The 18,906-nt window shown below is 45.6% G+C and overlaps 1 protein-coding gene across 1 annotated transcript; it reads right to left on the reverse strand.

The window, feature by feature from the left end:
• Positions 1-10,820: 10,820 nt before the first annotated feature.
• TUSC1 (tumor suppressor candidate 1) lies at positions 10,821-12,006 on the reverse strand. The gene has a single exon (XM_080988434.1). It carries the CDS (start codon positions 11,933-11,935, stop codon positions 11,414-11,416), a length of 522 nt encoding a protein of 173 aa, XP_080844560.1. The 5' UTR covers positions 11,936-12,006; the 3' UTR covers positions 10,821-11,413.
• Positions 12,007-18,906: the final 6,900 nt, after the last annotated feature.

An 18,906-nucleotide genomic window follows, 5' to 3' on the forward strand; every position in this document is an offset into this window, starting at 1 on the left:
AAAGCATTGGCTGCTCCTTGGAAGAAGAACAGCCATCGTTTATGCCTGCTCAGTTCTGGCCCAGCAAGGATGGTGTTTCCTTTGCTGTTATCCCCCCCTTTCCCCACCCCCAGTAGTGCACAATGCAGGAAAGGTGTGTAGGGGAGAGGATGAACTGCTCCTTCGTAACCCCTTGCTGATGCTGCCCCAGCCCCCCAGAGAGAAAGGGGGGCGTGCAAGCAGGCATTACGCGAATGTAATTCTGAACACACATTCTTGGAAGCTGGACACATCAGTGGGGGAGCATCTCCCAAGAATGAAAACACGCTTAGGAGGTTTTAAAGTGTTCCAATGGCCAAGGACAAAGAAAAGCTTTTTAGGCTGAATTGTGCCATTTTAGACAGTTGTTAAAAACAAACATTTTTGGTTCAGTTTAGAGATTCAGTATGTGCAAGAGCACGTGTTGTTGCTGTATCTTGGGTTTTTTCATCTTAGGATTTATATGGAAATTGATTCCTTTTTGATGTGTTTTTGTTGTTTGACTTTTGTCTTTGCAATTGTGTAAGCCATCTGTTGTACACTGCCTTGAGCATGGTCCCAACTATGGCAAGGCTGCATACAAATAAAACGTTGATGATTCTGGATTCCAGCACTATCCAATTTAGCAATGTTCACAGTGGATTCTAAAAGTCATTGCTTTACATCAATTGAAGTTTCTACTTAACTAGATAACGACCCATTTTTCTGGTCCGCTGAATCTTTCCCAACATCAGGGTCTTTTCCAGGGAGTCTGCAACTGAAGTGGCCAAAGTCTTGGAGCCTCAGCTTCAGGATCTGTCTTTCTAGTGAGCACTCAGGATTGATTTCCTTCAGAATGGAGGAAATGGATCTTTTTGCAGTCCATGGGACTCTCCAAGAGTCTCCTCCAGCATCACACCAAATGTCTTAGCCTATCTGATATTGTGCCAAGCCCCAAAATAGATAATGTACAAAGCCTTTGACTATTTAGAATGGAAATGTCTAGGTACCTGAGTGCCTAGTTGGGGAGTCTCTTTTAGCGGTCATTGTTAATAGAGCAATTTGTGGATTAGGTCCACTAAGATTTCTTCCTGGAATAAATCTGGTTTGTTCTGAATTAACAATTGTGTATCATAAATGTTGACGTAATTATGTTTTCACTGGGCCATACTATTGTTGAGCATCACCCCCAAACATTTTTTTCACTATAAAGCCGCAGGCAGATTTAACCCATATTTAGCAATTTTATGTGGTTTTGTCTGTTAAAATTGAATTTTGACAAGAGGCTGCATTGATAGAGGAGTGTTGGGGTGTGTATATAAAGTGGCCTTCTGGACAATGGCAACTCGTGCATTCATCGCCCTGTCCCCTTTTGCCTCTAGCTTTGCCCCCCCCCCCGCTGGAAATGTGGCCCCCGCTTCTGCTGCAGCATAACCCCCTGGCGTGGTTGCATTTTGATGCATTGGAAAGCAGCACAATGCCTGGGAAGATGCACATCATATTCCCCTTTACTAGTACATTTAAAAAGCACTGTGTCCCAACCCACATTTTTAAGAAGTTTCAAAGTGCCATTGTGTTCCTGCCAGCCAAAAAGGAGTGAATGAAAACTGGGCTTGCTCTTTCCAGCTACAGCCACTGCTATGTTAAGATCGCCCTCTGCTGCCTTAGTCTAGGTCTATATTCACATTACAAAGTGATTTAAAAGACTTTCTCCCCCTTCTTCCTGTCAGCATCGCCTCTGAGCCAGTGCCACAGACTGAACTCATCCACTTCAGCTCCGGCGGCCAGGCAAGCTGGGTAGCACTTCCAGAGACCACCACCTACCTGCACAGGAACAAGTCAAAGTGCTGTGGACTCGCAGCTTAGAGTTGTGAGCACCGGATTCACTTCCACAAGACGACAGTCGTCGCACAGCAGAGTATAGCAAGAGTATAGCAGAGCATAAGCAACTCGGAGAGCAGCTCTGTAGAATATCTTCTTTATTCTATCTACAACTATAATACACAACTATATACAGAGCTAAATGAGGTCTAAATGAAAAATCTGAACTGCACTGAGTGTCTGCAGCTGCTCTTAGCAGCAACCTTATCTCGCTCTAACACTCAGTCTCTCTCTCTCTGACACACTGACTCTTTTATGTTAGGCTGGAGCGGAACAAGTAGAGAGCAGGAACCGCCCCCTCCTCTCTGGAGAATCAGCAGAGAACATCAGCAAATTCTTGGATATGGGAGGGGTGAAATCTCACCCCCCCCATTTTTTTATTGTTTTTCCACAAAATTTTTAAACACAAACATAAATCATAACCTTATTAGGACTAATCTTATTACCATTGTTAAGCAACTTTCTCGTATCCCCCAAGTTGAATTTCAGTGTATATCATTTTTAACAAGTTCTCCAATACCAGTATTCTTACAAAATTAAGTTAATCACTTAATATCTTTCTTTCTTTCCAATTCAGCATTAAACATATTAATTCATCACATTACATATTTAAATCCTAAGCCTAGCTCGTATTTGCAAGCTTTTCCAATTAATTTAACTTAACGTAACATATTAACTAAATTGTCTTGGTAGCTCCAGCAATCTCGTCCTCTGTCATCCCCTTCTCCTTGTGCCCTCAATCTTTCCCAGCATCAGGGTCTTTTCCAGGGAGTCTTCTCATGAGGTGACCAAAGTCTTGGAGCCTCAGCTTCAGGATCTGTCCTTCCAGTGAGCACTCAGGGCTGATTTCCCTCAGAATTGATAGGTTTGATCTTCTTGCAGTCCATGGGACTCTCAAGAGTCTCCTCCAGCACCATAATTCAAAAGCACGAATTCTTCAGCAATCAGCCTTCTTTATGGTCCAGCTCTCACTTCTGTACATCACTACAGGGAAAACCATAGTTTAACTATACGGACCTTTGTTGGGAAGGTGATGTCTCAGCTTTTTAAGATGCTGTCTAGGTTGGTCATTGCTTTTCTCCCAAGAAGCAGGCGTCTTTTAATTTTGGGACTGCAGTGATCATGGAACCCAAAGATGTCCCCAGCTTTTTCGTAAATGGCTTGCAGCAGATCTTGTGGTCCTCACCAGACCCCCAATGTCAAAGGTGGTTCTGTTAGACTACTGGGGCTGTTTTCCAAAATATGATCACTGCTCTTTCTGCAGTGTTGCCAAGGCTTTTTTAGAATGGAACTTCCTCAAGAACTGAGGTGGTGTCCCTTGTTATGGGGCATGTTGGAATTGAAAAGTCAACGCAGATCAAACCCAGGCTGAGGGGACGTTCTCATCTCCAGTCCATACGAAGAGAAACTCAAAATTCGCTATCCACATACTCATTGGATATATACATGAACCACTAATTGATGCAACTCCCCCCCCCCCCCCCCGATTTTCCTCCTAGGCACATCTTGCAAAAATACCTTGCAAAACAAGTTAAAAACAGTTGGGGATTTACAAAAAGACTAGTAAAACTTGACATCAAGGCAAAAAAAATAAACAGCAATACCTCTGAAAGTTAATATTTGTTGCAAAGAAATCAATTTTTAAACAGATTTGGGCCATTTGGGCAGTTTCAGCTTCCAAAGCTGCAGTTAACTCCCAGGGTGTCCTACCCAGTAGAAGAGGCTGTTGCCAGCAGGTGCTGATCACGACTTCCTTGCATCAGCAGAGGCTCCTAAGGGAATCTTCGTGCCGTGGTGGCCACAGCAGATGGAGGCTCCGGGTGTGGCGGAGGTGGGTGAGGGCTGTGAGCTGATGTCAGGAGGTGCCGCATCCAGTCTCCACCTCTTACCTGGCACCACTAGCCTCTGGGCAAGGTGCTCCTGCTTTTTGGGACAAATGTGCTCTTTCCACAAACTCCTTAAGGTGAGGAGGAGGCAGGAGTAGCAGGCGATGAATGCCACCCTCCTCCTCGTGGGTCTGTATCTGCTGTCCCCCTTCCAATCGGCTACCCTTGCCCTCACGGGGCTGAGCCCCAGCCCCGGTCCTTTCCTATGAAGCATCCTATGCAGGAACTGTAGTTGCAGTTGAAGAAATCCTGCCCGGTGCCTCAATGGCAGGTCTCCCAAGTTCTTCCGTTTGCACTGTAGAAAAAGGTAACTTTTAGCCACTGTTATCAACTGTTCCAAAATGATACTCTAGTTCCCAACCTATCGGAAATGCTCTTGGGACTCTTGCTGCATGTACTTTCATATTCTGTAGGGTGGAACCCCCTTCAGAGACACTCCGTTTGTCCATTGAGACTAATACTCCCTTCAATGGATTACCATTCTTTTTAAGAGACCTGCCTTCTCAAATGTGTATTACGTAGTTCATTCTTCAAAATTGGCATGGCTTTTTGAGGATTAGAGATCATGCAGATTGTGTCAATAAATGCTATTCACCCCTTTCCCGGTTGATCCCTGATACATGGATTATGATGGCTCCAGGCTGGTGGCTCCAGAGAAACTGAAGGGGACTTTGAGATGGGACAACTCTGCTTTCGTGTCCCTTCCATTTTGAAGTAAGGGATGAGTCCGTGTCGTTCATACCTGTGCTGGCTTTGTTGAAGTCATAGTAGCAAAACCATAGATATGACTTGACACTGCTTTGGGAATTCAACCAAGGTTCAGAAGTTAATATTCAAAAGATGGACTTGGATAAACTTCTAGATGAATTAAAACATTTTAATGTTTTTATTTTGAAATCTTTTAAGATACAATTTTGTTTTCTGTTACGTTGCTTTGATTTTCTTCAACCGCTTAGAGATTTTTCCTAAAAATATAAACTGGCATAGAAATAAAAGGGGGAATAAATAGTCACATGCATTTTCCACGCATGGGCTTACAGTCTCTCCATCTAGCTTCTAAACAACTGTATTTTCCTTACTTTCCAGAGCTCCGCCTCCTGCAGCTGTGAGGCCATGCTGTGAAGTTTGACATTTTAGTCATGTCTGCTATTGGGCTAGAGTATTGTTTACAAGGGGGTTGGGAGAGGTTAGCCTGGGTGGCTAAGGACAGAGATAGAAGTTCTTCCTGTTCTGTTTCCTTCATGAGCTGGTGACAGAAGCAGCAGATCACTCCTGCCCCTCTCACTCTTGAGTGCTCCTTGCTTCCCTTGACAGCAAAGGATTAGGCGAGTTGTCCTTGTCTAGTTGCTTGCAGTTACTGTCTTGTTCCAAGATCCACCAGCCTGTACGCTCCGCTCTTTAGTAGGGTGGAGAGAGGCAGGGGGCAGGTCCCACAAGACCCACAGCGGGTGGTGTTTTGTCCTGGGCAACCAGCAATCACGGATCAGGGAGATCTCGCTCCCAGCTGACCTGAAGGGCTGGCTGGTTGGATGACCGCAATTCCCTCAGGCTGGAGCGGGGGGGGGGGGACTCCTCTACTGTACTGCCCCCTGCTGTGAACTGGCCCCCTTGCTCTCGCCAGCTCCTCCTCCCGGGCACATTTTTCAGGACCCCCCCCGGGGGCCTGGCTCACGCCCTCATCCCACCACCGAGGCATCAACTCCCGAAGGGATGATGAGCTCCTTTAGTGCCAGCCCCTCCCCCAGGGCAGCCTGGCTTTATTTATTTATTTTAATGTCTTTTTATTAAAGATTTTCTTGGTTTACAAAAGTATGCAATGTGTCTCTTTTTCTTTCAAGTAACATTTTTTGCAAATCAGTTTCATTTCTTGAGACATTAGGAAGAAAAGGGGGAAAGAGTGAAGGGGGGGGAAGGTGAGTGGGGGTGGGGTGGCGATGTTTCTATTTTACATAATATATGTGGGGTTTTGTGTCAGCGTTGCCTCTGCAAGTTCTCTGCTATTAGCAAGCGGGCTTTATACAGTTTCCGCCAGCAGCTGGTGTTCACCTAAGATGGGGCAGTGGGTATTCCCACTATTCCCTGCCTGCCCCCAAGCTCCTGGTCCCCTGCACTACCTTTTCTGCTTGCCATCTAATCCACCCTCTCTTGGGTCTTATTGACTACCTTATCTGCTTGCAGCAGATCTTCTGGTCGTCACCTGACCCCCAGTGTCAAAGGTGGTTCTGTTAGACTACGAATCACCTGAAAGGGTTTCCTGGTGCTGTTTTCCAAAATACAATCACTGCTATTTCTGCAGTATTGCCAATGCTTTTTTAGAATGGAACTTCCTCGAGGACTGAGGTGGTGTCCCTTGTTATGGGGCATGTTGGAATTGAAAAGCCATCACAGATCAAGCCCAGGCTGTGGGGACGTTCTCCTTTCCAGTCCATATGAAGAGACTCAAAATTCGCTATCCACATACTCATTGGATTTATACGTGAACCACTGCAAACCCCCCCCCCCACTCCGGTTTTCCTCCCAGGCACATCTCACAAAAATACCTTACAAAAGAAGTTAAGAATAGTTGGGGATTTACAAAAAGACTAGGCAAAAGACAACAAGGCAAAAGAAGAAACAAACAGCAATACCTCTGAAAGTTAATATTTGTGAAAAATGATTAAATCAATTTTTAAACAGCTTTGGGCCATTTGGGCAGCTTCAGCTTCCAAGGATGCAGTTAACTTCCAGGGTGTCCTACCCAGTAGAAGAGGCCTGGCAGCCCTTGGAGGCAGCTGTAGTCTGAGGCTGAGGGAATGTTCTCATTCCCAGCAGTCCATGTGAACAGAGACTAGGTAGTCACATTCTCCTTGGGCTTGGTGCCTGAACCCCACTGTAGTCTCTGTTAGACTACGAACCACCTGAAAGAGTCTCCCGGTGAAGGTCCTCTTTGCTGTGCCTATCGCCATCTCAGTAATTGTTTTATCACCCCCAGTTTTAGGGGAAATCCTACCTGAGATCATGTACCCTAGTGCATCCCCCCTAGTGCAGCCTGATCCAGCCATTCTGTTGGGAGCCCTGTCCCAATTTCCAATCCAGCAAATATTCCAGCCTTCCAAAGACTGCTGTTAAACTGAAGACTGACAAGTAAGTCTTTTCCTTACACCATCCCATGCTTTTGAAGCTGTTACCCGTAGGTGCTCTGCTGATCACGACTTTCTTGCATCAGCAGAGGCTCCCAAGAGACGCTTCGTGCAGCGGTGGCCACAGCAGATGGAGGCTCCGGGTGTGGCGGAGGCGGGTGAGGGCTGTGAGCTGATGCCGGGAGGTGCCGCATCCAGCCTCTGCCTCTTACCTGGCACCACTAGCCTCTGGGCAAGATGCCCCTGCTTCTATTGACAAATGTGCTCTTTCCACAGACTCCTTAAGGTGAGGAGGAGGCAGGAGTGGCAGGCGATGAATGCCACCCTCCTTGTGGGTCTGTATCGGCTGCCCCCCTTCCAATCGGTTGCCCTGGCCCTTAGGGCTGCCCAGTCCTTTCCTATGAAGCTTCCCATTCAGGAATTGTAGTTGCAATTCAAGAAATCCTGTCCGGTCCCCTGGGCAGCTGATGCTGCAGCAGCCCCCCAGAGAGAAAGGGGGACTTGCAAGCAGGCATTACATGAATGTAATTCTGAACACATTCTTGGAAGCTTGACCCATCAGTGGGGGAGCATCTCCCAAGAATGAAAACACGCTTATGAGGTTGTAAAGTGTTCAAATGGCCAAAGACAAAACCTTTTGAGGCTGAATTTGCCATTTTAGACCGTTGTTAACATTTTTGGTTCAGTTTACAGTTTACAGTGCAAGAGCATGTATTGTTGCTGTATCTTTGGTTTTGCATCTTAGGACTTCTATGGAAATTGTTTCCATTTGGTTGTGTACTTTTTGATGTGTTTTTATCGTTTGACCTTTGTGTTTGTAATTGTGTAAGCCATCTGTTGTACACTGCCTTGAGCGTGGTCCCAGCTATGGCAAGGCTGCATACAAATAAAATGTGGATGATTCTGGATTCCAGCACTATCCAATTTAGCAATGTTCACAGTGGATTCTAAAAGTCATTGCTTTACATCAAATGAAGTCTCTAGTTAACTAGATAACTCCCATGTGACCATTAGCCAATCGCATGAGAATTACTACAGAACTCTAGAATTTGGTTACCAAACAACCAAATTTAAATACGTAACAGGCCTAATGTGAGCAATATAAAGCTTTAAATGTCTTGTTGTTTAGTCGTGTCCAACTCTTTGTGACCTCATGGACCAAAGCATGCCAGGCACTCCTGTCTTCCACTGCCTCCTACAGTTTGGTCAAACTCACGTTGGTAGCTTCAAGAACACTGTCCAACCATCTTGTCCTCTGTCATCCCATTTTCCTGGTTCGCGTAATCTTTCCCAACATCAGGACCCCAAATGTCAAAGGTGGTTCTGTTAGACTACGAACCACCTGAAAGGGTTTCCTGGGGCTGTTTTCCAAAATATAATCACCGCTCTTTCTGCAGTGTTGCCAAGGCTTTTTTAGAACGGAACTTACTCAAGAACTGAGGTGGTGTCCCTTGTTATGGGGCGTGTTGGAATTGAAAAGTCATCAGAGATCAAACCCAGGCTGAGGGGCCGTTCTCATCTCCAGTCCATACGAAGAGAGACTCAAAATTCGCTATCCACATACTCATTGGATATATACGTGAACCACTGTAATTGATGCAACTCCTGCCCCCCAGTTTTCCTCCCAGGCACATCTCGCAAAAATACCTTTCAAAACAAGTTAAGAAAAGTTGTGGATTTACAAAAGGACTAGTAAAACTTGACAACAAGGCAAAAGAATAAACAAACAGCAATACCTCTGAAAGTTAATATTTGTTGAAAATGATTAAATCAGTTTTTAAACACTTTTGGACCATTTGGGCAGCTTCTGCTTCCATGGCTGCAGTTAACGCCCAGGGTTGGGTTTCCTACCCAGTAGAAGAGGCCTGGCAGTCCTTGGAGGCAGCTGTAGTCTGCCAGGGCCCTGCCCTAGGCCTGGTGGAGAGAGGCAGGGGGCAGGTCCCACAAGACCCACAGCGGGTGGGACCAAATACTGGGCAACCAGCGATCGTGGATCAGGGAGATCTTGCTTTGAGCCGACCTGAAGGGCTGGCTGGTAGGATGACTGCAATTCCTCCAGGTTGGAGCGGGGGGGGGCCCTGACCGTATTGCCCCCTGCTGTGAACTGGTCCCCTTGCTCCCGCCAGGTTCTCCTTCCGGGCACATTTTCCAGACCCCCCCCCAAAGAATCCTGGCCCACGCCCTCGTCCCACCCCGAGGTATCAACTCCCAAAGGGGATGATGGCTCCTTTGGTGCCAGCCCCCCCGCAGGGCAGGCAGGCTGGATTTATAAAGTCCCCCCCCCCCCGCAGCTGGTGTTCACCTAAGTTGGGGCAGTGGGTATTCCCACTATTGCCTGCCTGCCTAAGGCCCTGGTCCCTATGCTATCCACATACTCATTAGATATGTACCTGAACCAATGTAACCACAGCCCTGGCCATCACTTTACCCCACCCCGATGTTGGGGTGACCCCCTTTGATGTCTCTCCTTTGGTGGCAGTCCAGCTTTCTAGAGCTGCCGCAGGCAACTGATGTACGCCAAGCTGTGGCACTAATTGTTGCCAGTGCTTCCTGCCTGCCCAGAGTCCTGGTTATTGCAGGACTGTGCAGCCCTCTTGAGTCGGATTAGGCGAGTTTTCCTTGTCTAGTTGCTTGCAGTTACTGTCTTGTTTCAAGATCCACTAGCCTGTACGCTCCGCTCTTTAGTAGGGTTGTGGAGCAGGAAGGCCGAGCCCAGGGGAGCACAAATGGTGTGGAGAAAGTATGGGCTGCTCCTTGGAAGAAGAACAGCCATTGTTTATGCCTGCTCAGTTCTGGCCCAGCAAGGATGATGATTCCTTCCCTGTAATCCCCTCTCCCCCCCCACCCCCAGTAGTGCCCTACGCAGGAAAGGTGTGTAGGTGAGAGGATGAAATGCTCCTTCATAACCCGTTGCTGATGCTGCACCAGCCCCCCAGAGAGAAAGGTGGGGCATGCAAGCAGGCATTACACTAATGTAATTCTGAACACACATTCTTGGAAGTTTGACCCATCAGTGGGGGAGCATCTCCCAAGAATGAAAACACGCTTATGAGGTTGTAAAGTGTTCCAATGGCCAAGGACAAAGAAAACCTTTTTAGGCTGAATTGTGCCATTTTAGACCGTTGTTAAAAACAAACACTTTTTGTTCAGTTTACAGATTGGGCATGTGCAAAGAGACCTAAAGAACACGGCATTATGGAATAATCTCCATAACTCTGTTAAATCAGCTATGGTTGATTTAGGCCTATTCAAGTAACACCTGAGCCACAGATATATTGGCCAAAGGGCCCTACCTTATAAAAAATAAGCTAACCGTGGTCTTGAAATGTATGTGAATACATATGAATAAATATGAGCTGTATGTGGCTGTGGCTCACTGAATATATATCAAACAGGGTTCTACAATATCAGCCTTTCAGGACTTCCAACCTCAATACAGCTGCGCCAACTTCACTTCAAAACTCAGGTGGTCTCTCTCTGCTGCAGGAACTTGGATGCATCATTATTGATTGATTGTATTTATATACCGCCCTATACCCGGAGGTCTCGGGGCGGTTCACATAAAAAGACCACAGTATATAAAATAAAAATAAATGCAGTAACCCAATAATGCCCCCCCCAGAGCCACATTTTAAAAGGGTATAGCATCTGCAAGACAAATCATTTTTTTTACACCAAAAAAAACAACAACGCACAACAGAAACTGGACCAGCATTGTTGGCTTAACGGTGCACTCCTAAACATACCCAATGGGTTTAATAACACTTACTCCCAGGTACATATGTATATAGGCACTGCAGCCCAGCTTTGTATCCTGCAAACTAGCCTCTCTTTAGCCAGCAACCCTCATCCCCAAGAATCAAACCCGTTCCTGGAGTTTGGACTGCAAAGCTGGCAGCTATTACAGGACCAATTACAAACGTACAACGGAGAACAATCCAGTGCATCGCAAATTTTATTTTTTGAAGAGCCTTTCAAAGATTGGTTAACCCCAGAGGCAATGTGTTTTAAGGCCAGCAATTCAGCAAATATTCCAGCCTTCCAAAGACGGCTGTTAAAGTGAAGACTGACAAGTAAGTCTTTTCCTTACGCCATCCCATGCTTTTGAGGCTGCTGCCGGCAGGTGCTCTGCTGATCACGGCTTCCTTGCATAAGCAGAGGCTCCCAAGGGATGCACTTTTGGGACAAGGCAGGTGGCAAAGACATCCTCCTGCCAGCAGGTAAACAAGGGGGGAGGGTGTAGATTCTGGAAACCAGGCAACCAGAACCTTTTGTTTTGCCTGTGAGGGGGGAAAGGTACAAACGGGGAGGATGCTTCCCTCCGTGAGGGGCGGGGTGTGCAGAGAGCCTGATTTCCCCCACCAGGTGCCAAAAAAAGGAAAGCGTTAAAGTTTTGAGGCAGTCTTCCTCCTGGAGGTGCCAGATTCAGGCATCAGTTTCTCCGATGGGAGAGGCGGAGGATGAGCGAAGAAGGAAAAGGGAGTCTTGTCAAATCCAACTCTCCTTTTGTTACGCTGCTGGGAGATTTCATCAGGCTATGTCAGGCGCATCCCCTCTGTCTCCATCTCCAACTCGTGCCCTCTTTGCACCACTCTGCATCAGCTCCTCTCCTTCCCGGGAGGAAATGGTGATTCCTGCAGGCTCCACATCTTCCCCGCCATCGCAGCCTCCTCCTCCCGCCTCTCCAGGCTTGACTTCCTGTTCTTGGAAGGGCTGCAGCTTCAGAGCCTGGCGGAAGAGGCTGCGGTTCTCCCTGCGCAGGCGCCGGTTCTCCAGCCTGAGGCGCGCGTTCTCTTCCCGCAGCCGCACGCTCTGGCGCTCACGCTCCTCCCCGAGCCTCAGCGCCTCGGCGTGGCTGGCGGCCAGGTCTGCGTACCTCTCTGCCAGCTGCTGCGGAGAGCCGCCCGCCCGGCCTCGCCAGCCGACGCAGCAGCACTCCCCTTCCTTGCCTTGGCCCCTCCGAGCAGAGATGCTGCTGCGGCAGCCAGTCCCCCGAGCCCCGCAGAAGCAGCAGCCCCTCCAGTGGCGGCTGGTGCTGCGCATGCGTCTCATCCGTGGTCCTCGGCACCTCTCTGCGCCTCGAGAGGAAAAGGGGGGAAAGCAGCTCTGTCCGGCTCTATGTAACGGAGGAGGGCGGAGCTTGCTAGAGCACATGGGCAGGGCTTGGAGCCTCAGACGCCTGTTCCTCCCCCTCCTTGCAGCTTCTGCTGCTGCTGAGGGCCTCAGATGCACGCTGAGGAATCGTAGAATTCACAGAGTTGCCACCTGTCCTGTATAATGCAGCGTTGCATGTCGAGGTCCCCGAGCCACCCCTAAAAAATTCACACTTCCCACCCTAATTTTGTTTAAGGTTTTTGGCATAATTTTGGCCACAATTTTATTAAAATGCAAAATGTGAGAGGTTGCTTAGGCATTGGTTGTGACTATCTGTCCCCGCCCAGGGACAGAACTGACATTTGCAAGCCTGCTAAGTCAGTAAGGGAAAACATTTTATGGGGAGTAAATGGAGCTGGGTACCAGACCCTCACCTCTCCCCAAATGCTCCCTGGGGCTCTTGCGTGGCCCTAGCCCCTTGACAGGGGTTCGGACAAAAGCATGGCGAGCCCCTGGATTCCTTTAACGGAATACCCTTGCAGCAGCAGCAGCAGCATTGGAGGGGCAGGCACAGCCAATCCATACCCCTCCACCAACCAATTTTCTAAAACCAATGCGTAACCGCATCCTTACCAGTTGTGACGATTTGCTACGCAGTAGGCAAAAACCAAATGGCACCAGCCAATCAGCCAAATGGACAAAATTCCTACCAGGCCCCTGCCTCAAAAGCAGACAACTCCATGACAGGCATAGGAATGTCAAATGCAAAAAACGCCCTAAAATTAGGGAGGGCGGGCGGGTGATGCGATGCGCTCAGTGAAAAGAGGATGCTCAATGCTGCGCATTGGGAATATATAAACCAAGGCTGTCAAATCAAAGTTGGCAACAGTCAACTCTCCCCAGCAATCAGAGGAGCCCAATCACAACGATGGTCATCCAAACTAACTCACCCAGCAACTAGGGGGTGTCTGGTTAACCCCACCGCAACCCGTGCTCTCCATGAAGGAGAACATGCTTTGTCACGTCTTTTGCCTCAAGAGCTGCTTTGGTTCATGGTGCCATTGCGAGCCTGCTCTGCCTCTAACAGGATGATTCTCTCACAGTTCTCTTCCCCTGCCACCAGAAACAGCAATATAAGCAACCGTGGCTTCAGCATGGCCTCTGCAGACAATCCTCTACATCAGGCATTGGCAAACTCTGCCCTCCAGATGTTTGGGGACTACAACTCCCATCACCCCTAGCTAATACAACCAGTGGTCAGGGATGATGGGCCAGGAAGCAGATCACATCCATGAAAGCCTGCAGGTCCATCCTTACATCTCGTTGATAATAATAATATATTATTTGTACCCCGCCCATCTGGCTGGGTCTCCCCAGCCACTCTGGGCGGCTTCCAACAGAGATTAAAAATGCATTACAATGTCACAGATTAAAAATTTCCCTGAACAGGGCTGCCTTCAGATGTCTTCTGAATGTCAGCTAGTTTATCTCTTTGACATCTGATGGGAGGGTGTTCCACAGGGTGGGTGCCACCACCGAGAAGGCCCTCTGCCTGGTTCCCTGTAACTTGGCTTCTCGCAGTGAGGGAACCGCCAGAAGGCCCTCGGCGCTGGACCTCAGTGTCTGGGCAGAACGATGGGGGTGGAGACGCTCCTTCAGGTATACTCGTTGATCTGTTGTGAGCCCATGCCACTTCTTGGTGATGTCAAATGTAGAGCAGGCAATAGGCAAACTTGGCCCTCCAGATGCATGAGCAGGTGGAGTTCCTGGTAGACTTTTCTGTGAGTGCAACTTGGCTGCCCTGGACGAGAAGCGCGCAAGTGGTGACCAGCTTGTCCTTCACAGAACTTGCCCAAGATGTTTCTCATTGCGTAGACAAGAAGGTGCTGTTAGAATCTCAGTAGGTTGGTAAGTTTAAAAGTAGAGAAGTAAAAAAGGAAAAATTACTTCCCTGGGTGGCAATCAACGCTTATTACAGTCCTGTTATCTGCGGAGCTCCGAAGCCTCCTTGCTAAGCCATCGCCATCTTGGAGCCTCCTTTCCCTCGACCAGCTTGTTGCCCTGGTGACTTGCCAGCAGAACAGGCTCCACCTCAGACCTGCCACCGACATCTGGCAGCCCTCCAAATCCCAGAGCTTGATGGGACCAATACAATATGAAGTTAAGGGAGAGAGCTCAACCGGTAGAGCATGAGAGTTAAATCTCAGGGCTGTGGGTTCGAGACTCCTGCATTGCAGGGGTGGGCTGGATGACCCTTCTGTTGGGGCTGCTGTTTTCTTTTTTGCTAAATACAGGACAGGGTGGAGCAGTGCGGTTGGGGGGAGTTTAGTTTTTTTATCTGGTGCTCAAGGCACTCCCATTGCAATCCCTCGCAGCCAAACAGAATTTGATTCTGTCCGTGCTTGGCTACCCAGAGCTTTAAAAACCGTGAGTTTTCACATTCCCATTCAAACACATGCATTTGGAGAGGATCCCTAACTTGGCAGGGAGATGGGGAGAACCTACATTCCAGTGGGGTGGTCCTTCGAGGTCTCTTCCAACTCTACAGTTCTATGAAATACAGGACAAAACAATCACACCCTAGGCCAACCCCAACCTCTCTCACCACCAAAGGAACACAAGTGAACAACACAAGCAACGCTGACACCAAACTCTACATACATTAAACGTAATAGAAACACCGCCACCCGACCCCACCCCTATCCATCTTCCCTCTCTCCACCCCCCCTTTCTTTTTTCTTTTTCTTTTTTTCCTTCTCCCCCTAATGCCTCAACAAATGAAATGGATTTGTAAAAATGTTACATGGAAAGAAAAAAATACGAGGCACTACACTTCTGTAAAACAAGAAAATCCTCAATAAAATATTAAAAAAAAAATACAGGACAAAATTATCAATATAGGATGTAGCATTTTGCATTGAAATAATGGGACAATTCTGCATTTGTGTCTGCGTTTGCGTGCGTGCGCGCACACATTTCCAAAGCCCACCCCTCCCAAAATTAAAAGGCTGCCAGTCCCCCACCCCCCATTCCAGGCAAACTGACAAATTTTTGGAGAGGCAAGGCTAAGGCTGGACTCTCCCTCTTCCAGTTCCTTTTTTTTAATTTTAGAAAATCTTTATAAATTTTCACATAGACAAATATACATGAGTCACATAACATATAAAACAGAAAACAATACAAATGAATAGAAACACTGAAATAAGAAAAGATAAACATAAACAAATACAATATATTACGCTTACATGACAGATTAAAATATATAACTTCCGGTTAGCCGATCTAACCGGAAGAGTCCGCGACCAGAAGGAGGAGGAACACCACAAAGAATGGAAGAAATTTAATGATTATTTAGCTAAATTTGGTAAGCTAAAATAACTGGAAATAGCGTCCAGATACTTAATGGGTTTAGGATTGTATTTACGTTAACTGATAAAATAATATGTGTAATACAAGAAGAAGATTTAAAGATGTTAATGTTTAATTTAAAGGGTATTAAAATTGGGATTTGGAAAACCGTTATAAGGATATGCAATGAAATTCAACTAAGGGGAAACGAGGAAGTTGTTTTACAAAGTAAATAACTGTCATTTTCAATAAGGTTATGATTTATGTTTGTTATGTTTTGTTTGTTTTATGTTTTTGTTTGTCGTTGATATTGTAAAAACTAATAAAATTTTTGCTAAAATAAAATATATAACTTCCAATAATTCTCATTATACTACATATATTATCTGTATTCCTTGCACAGATTCATATTATTTTTTTGTGTGTGTATATATATAATCCACTTGTATTTTATTTCTGCAAGTATCTTATTGTTCGTATAGTACGTTTTTAAGTCTTCTTTGAATATTTTCCATTCCCTATATACCTTCTGGTTTGACACTCTAATACTTTCAGTCAATTTTGGGAGTTGCAGGTATTCTATCATAAGAGTTTGCCACTCTGTAATCATTGGTAAGATTACATTCTTCCAATTTCTTGCCACTATTGTTCTGGCTGCAGTAATTGCGTACATAAACAATAGTCTTAAGATATTTTTTATTTCTATTGGTAATATCTTTCACTTCCAACCCAACCCCCAGACAGGATCTTCAGCAATATAAGCCAGTAAGAACCTAACCCGATGCAGGTTTACTTAGAAGTAAGCATAGGGGATTGTGGACGCAGTTCACTGCTTGTAGCCATGGGATAAACACTCCTGAGTCTTCCACAAATTTTGTGTTTTAATTTAAATTGAACAAAAAAACCCTACATTGACTGGAATTTAGTTTTCTCTTTAGCTATACTGATTTTAATCCCACCCCCCACCTGCGTTAACAATTTATGGAAGCGGCACATACCAGATTAAAGTGTATTCTTCCATTCTTAAGCATTTGAACAGCTTAGAACCTGACAAGAAGCATATTTTCTTTTGGGTCTTTTCCAAGGATGTGTGATTAAGAGTGATACTTGTGTAGTGTGATCCTAAAAAATGGGGAGATACTAACTAAAGTAGTGTTTCGCAAACTTGGGTCTCCGGTTGTTTTTGGACTACAACTCCCATCATCCCTTGCTAGGAAGTGGTCAGGGATGATGGGAATTGTACTCTGAAAACAGCTGGAGACCCAAGTTTGAGAAACACTGAACTAGAGATTTGGGAAAGTGTGCCAGCTCCTTCTCCAGTACTGACGGATTTTCTTTTTCTGTACTTGCTGGAAGCAGTTCTTGAAGGACTGAATATATACTTTAGAAATACTGTATTCTAACATAAGATAATGGGGAACTTTGAACTGGGGGGGGGGGGGTGTTCCTTAAATACCTTTCCCTTGAAAATAGACATAGGGTTTGCTGTGGCTCCTATTTTCTCTGCATACAACGTTGTGTGCACTACAAAAGAGGTTTTTAATCTTATGTAGACAACATTTACTAGCTGTTTGTTTTGTACTGGATCACTTTGTCAGTTTTGCCACCAAGAGTAGGATGATTTACAGCCCTCCAACACATCCACATGCTCTGTAATTGTGTTTAGCTACCAGGTGTAATGGGAATTGCAAGCCTTGGGCCTTCAATATGTAAAGTCAAAAGACATAGCAGTAAAGGAAAAGGGGACTGGGAGGGAGAAGGAAAAACGCAAGTTCTGGTCTGGTTTCCTCCCCACCCCTTATTTAATTTTTGGTATTAATATAAAATACTAAGAAACTGATGCAAAGAAAATTGAAAAGGTACAACAGTGTGTAGATAGAAACAATATACAAATAAATACCCTAACCCATGCATTCTTATAAATTTGATTTTATCCTACATATTTATAGCCTACTACATTTTGTATAAACTCATTCCAAATATTGTTATATTTATGCAAAGTCTACGCCTGTAAGCAGTCTGTTCATAAGTTGCAAATGTTACGTTATCAATCCATTTATTAAAGGGGATTATACCTTTATTCTTCCAGTTCATCAGTATCAGTCTCTTGGCTACTGTTGGGGCACATAGAATCTATTTTTGTTGTTCTTTTGCTAGCTTCCATACAGTAGGTATTGCAGTCCAGAAGAATGTTCTCCGCTGAAAAATTTGGCTTTCCGGATGGTCATAATTATGGTCTTGGTGGCAGTTGCTTGTTTCAGCCGTAAGGGAAACGTTCTGAAAGGTTGGGTTGATGGAACTAAAATAATTTTGATGCATATATGGGGGGGTGGGGAACCTAAAAATGAATTGTCCTATTCCTCCTCCACTCCCAGGATGTGCTGCAATGATGATGGATGTTGCGTTCGGCCTCATGGCTGTGGATTTTACAAGGTGCATTTGATCTGCAGTTTTATAGGCTCTCCTGTGCATTTTCAATAATTGCAAGAAAAAATAAGGGGGGGGGAATGAAAGGAGGAATAATAATAATATTTACACCCTGTCCCATGTGATTGGTTTCTCCCAGCCACTCTGAGCAGCTTCCAACATATATAAAAATGTAATTAAACATTGAAAAACTTTCCTATAAAGGTTGTATAGTTAACTTGCTTCCTTGGCTTGGGGGAGGAGGAGAGGTTGCATAGCTCCATACCCTGCAACACATTTGACTGGTGATGGCGAACCTTTGAGACACCGAGTGCCCAAACTGTAACTCAAAACCCACATATTTATCGCACAGTGCCAACACGGCAATTTAAGCTGAATCTCTCATTTTTTCTGTGTGTTTCACTTTTCTTCTTTATGGCTGCCGTTTTAATAAATAATCCTACATAAATGTTATTGCATTACGTTCTTCATCTAATTATATTTCCATTGATATATAATTTTATTGTATAACTCAGTGCTTTTTTTCTAAAAAAAATGTTTAGGGGTACTCTAATTTTTACTCGGGGAAAATCGCCACCGGGTGAAAATAAATACAGTTCAAATCCGGAAAAATAAATACAGTGAATTTCTTCTCCCATTAAATTCACAAAAGTTTTAGAGGAGTTATGCGTCCCCCACAGAAAAAAAGAACCAGTATTACTCCAAAACAAAGTGGTGTTATGAGCCATCAAACCTTGGAAATATATTTTTTCCAGAAGGTTCCACAATTTTGGCTTCTAGTGTACACTGGAGGGCTGTACTAAGAGCCACCATCTCCCAATTTTTAATATGAGATAATAATCATTGTCATTGTGCGCACACTCAAATAAATATAAATCCAGCCAGATGGGCAGGGTGTAAACAGTATTATTATTATTATTATTATTATTATTATTATTATTATTATTTGTCAGGGCTGCCTCAAGTCTCAGCTCACAAAAGACCAACGCCAATCTCTTCTTATATACAAAAGTGTTTATTGCAGTTCATTGTTTGCTTCACATCCGAGGCGCGCAGCCCTACGTCTGTTACGCTTAGACCTTTGAAGTCCCCTCTGAGTCAGTCCCTCCCCTGCACCAGTTTAAGAGGCTTGCGCTGCTCCACCTCTTTCTCTC

This window comes from Podarcis pityusensis (genome assembly GCF_964106645.2).
Source record: "Podarcis pityusensis genome assembly, chromosome: 17".
Classification (NCBI taxonomy): Eukaryota; Metazoa; Chordata; class Lepidosauria; order Squamata; family Lacertidae; genus Podarcis; species Podarcis pityusensis.

Excerpts from the sequence above, each read along its gene's own strand:
- TUSC1 (XM_080988434.1), bottom strand. The coding sequence starts at position 11,935 with ATGAGACGCATGCGCAGCACCAGCCGCCACTGGAGGGGCTGCTGCTTC.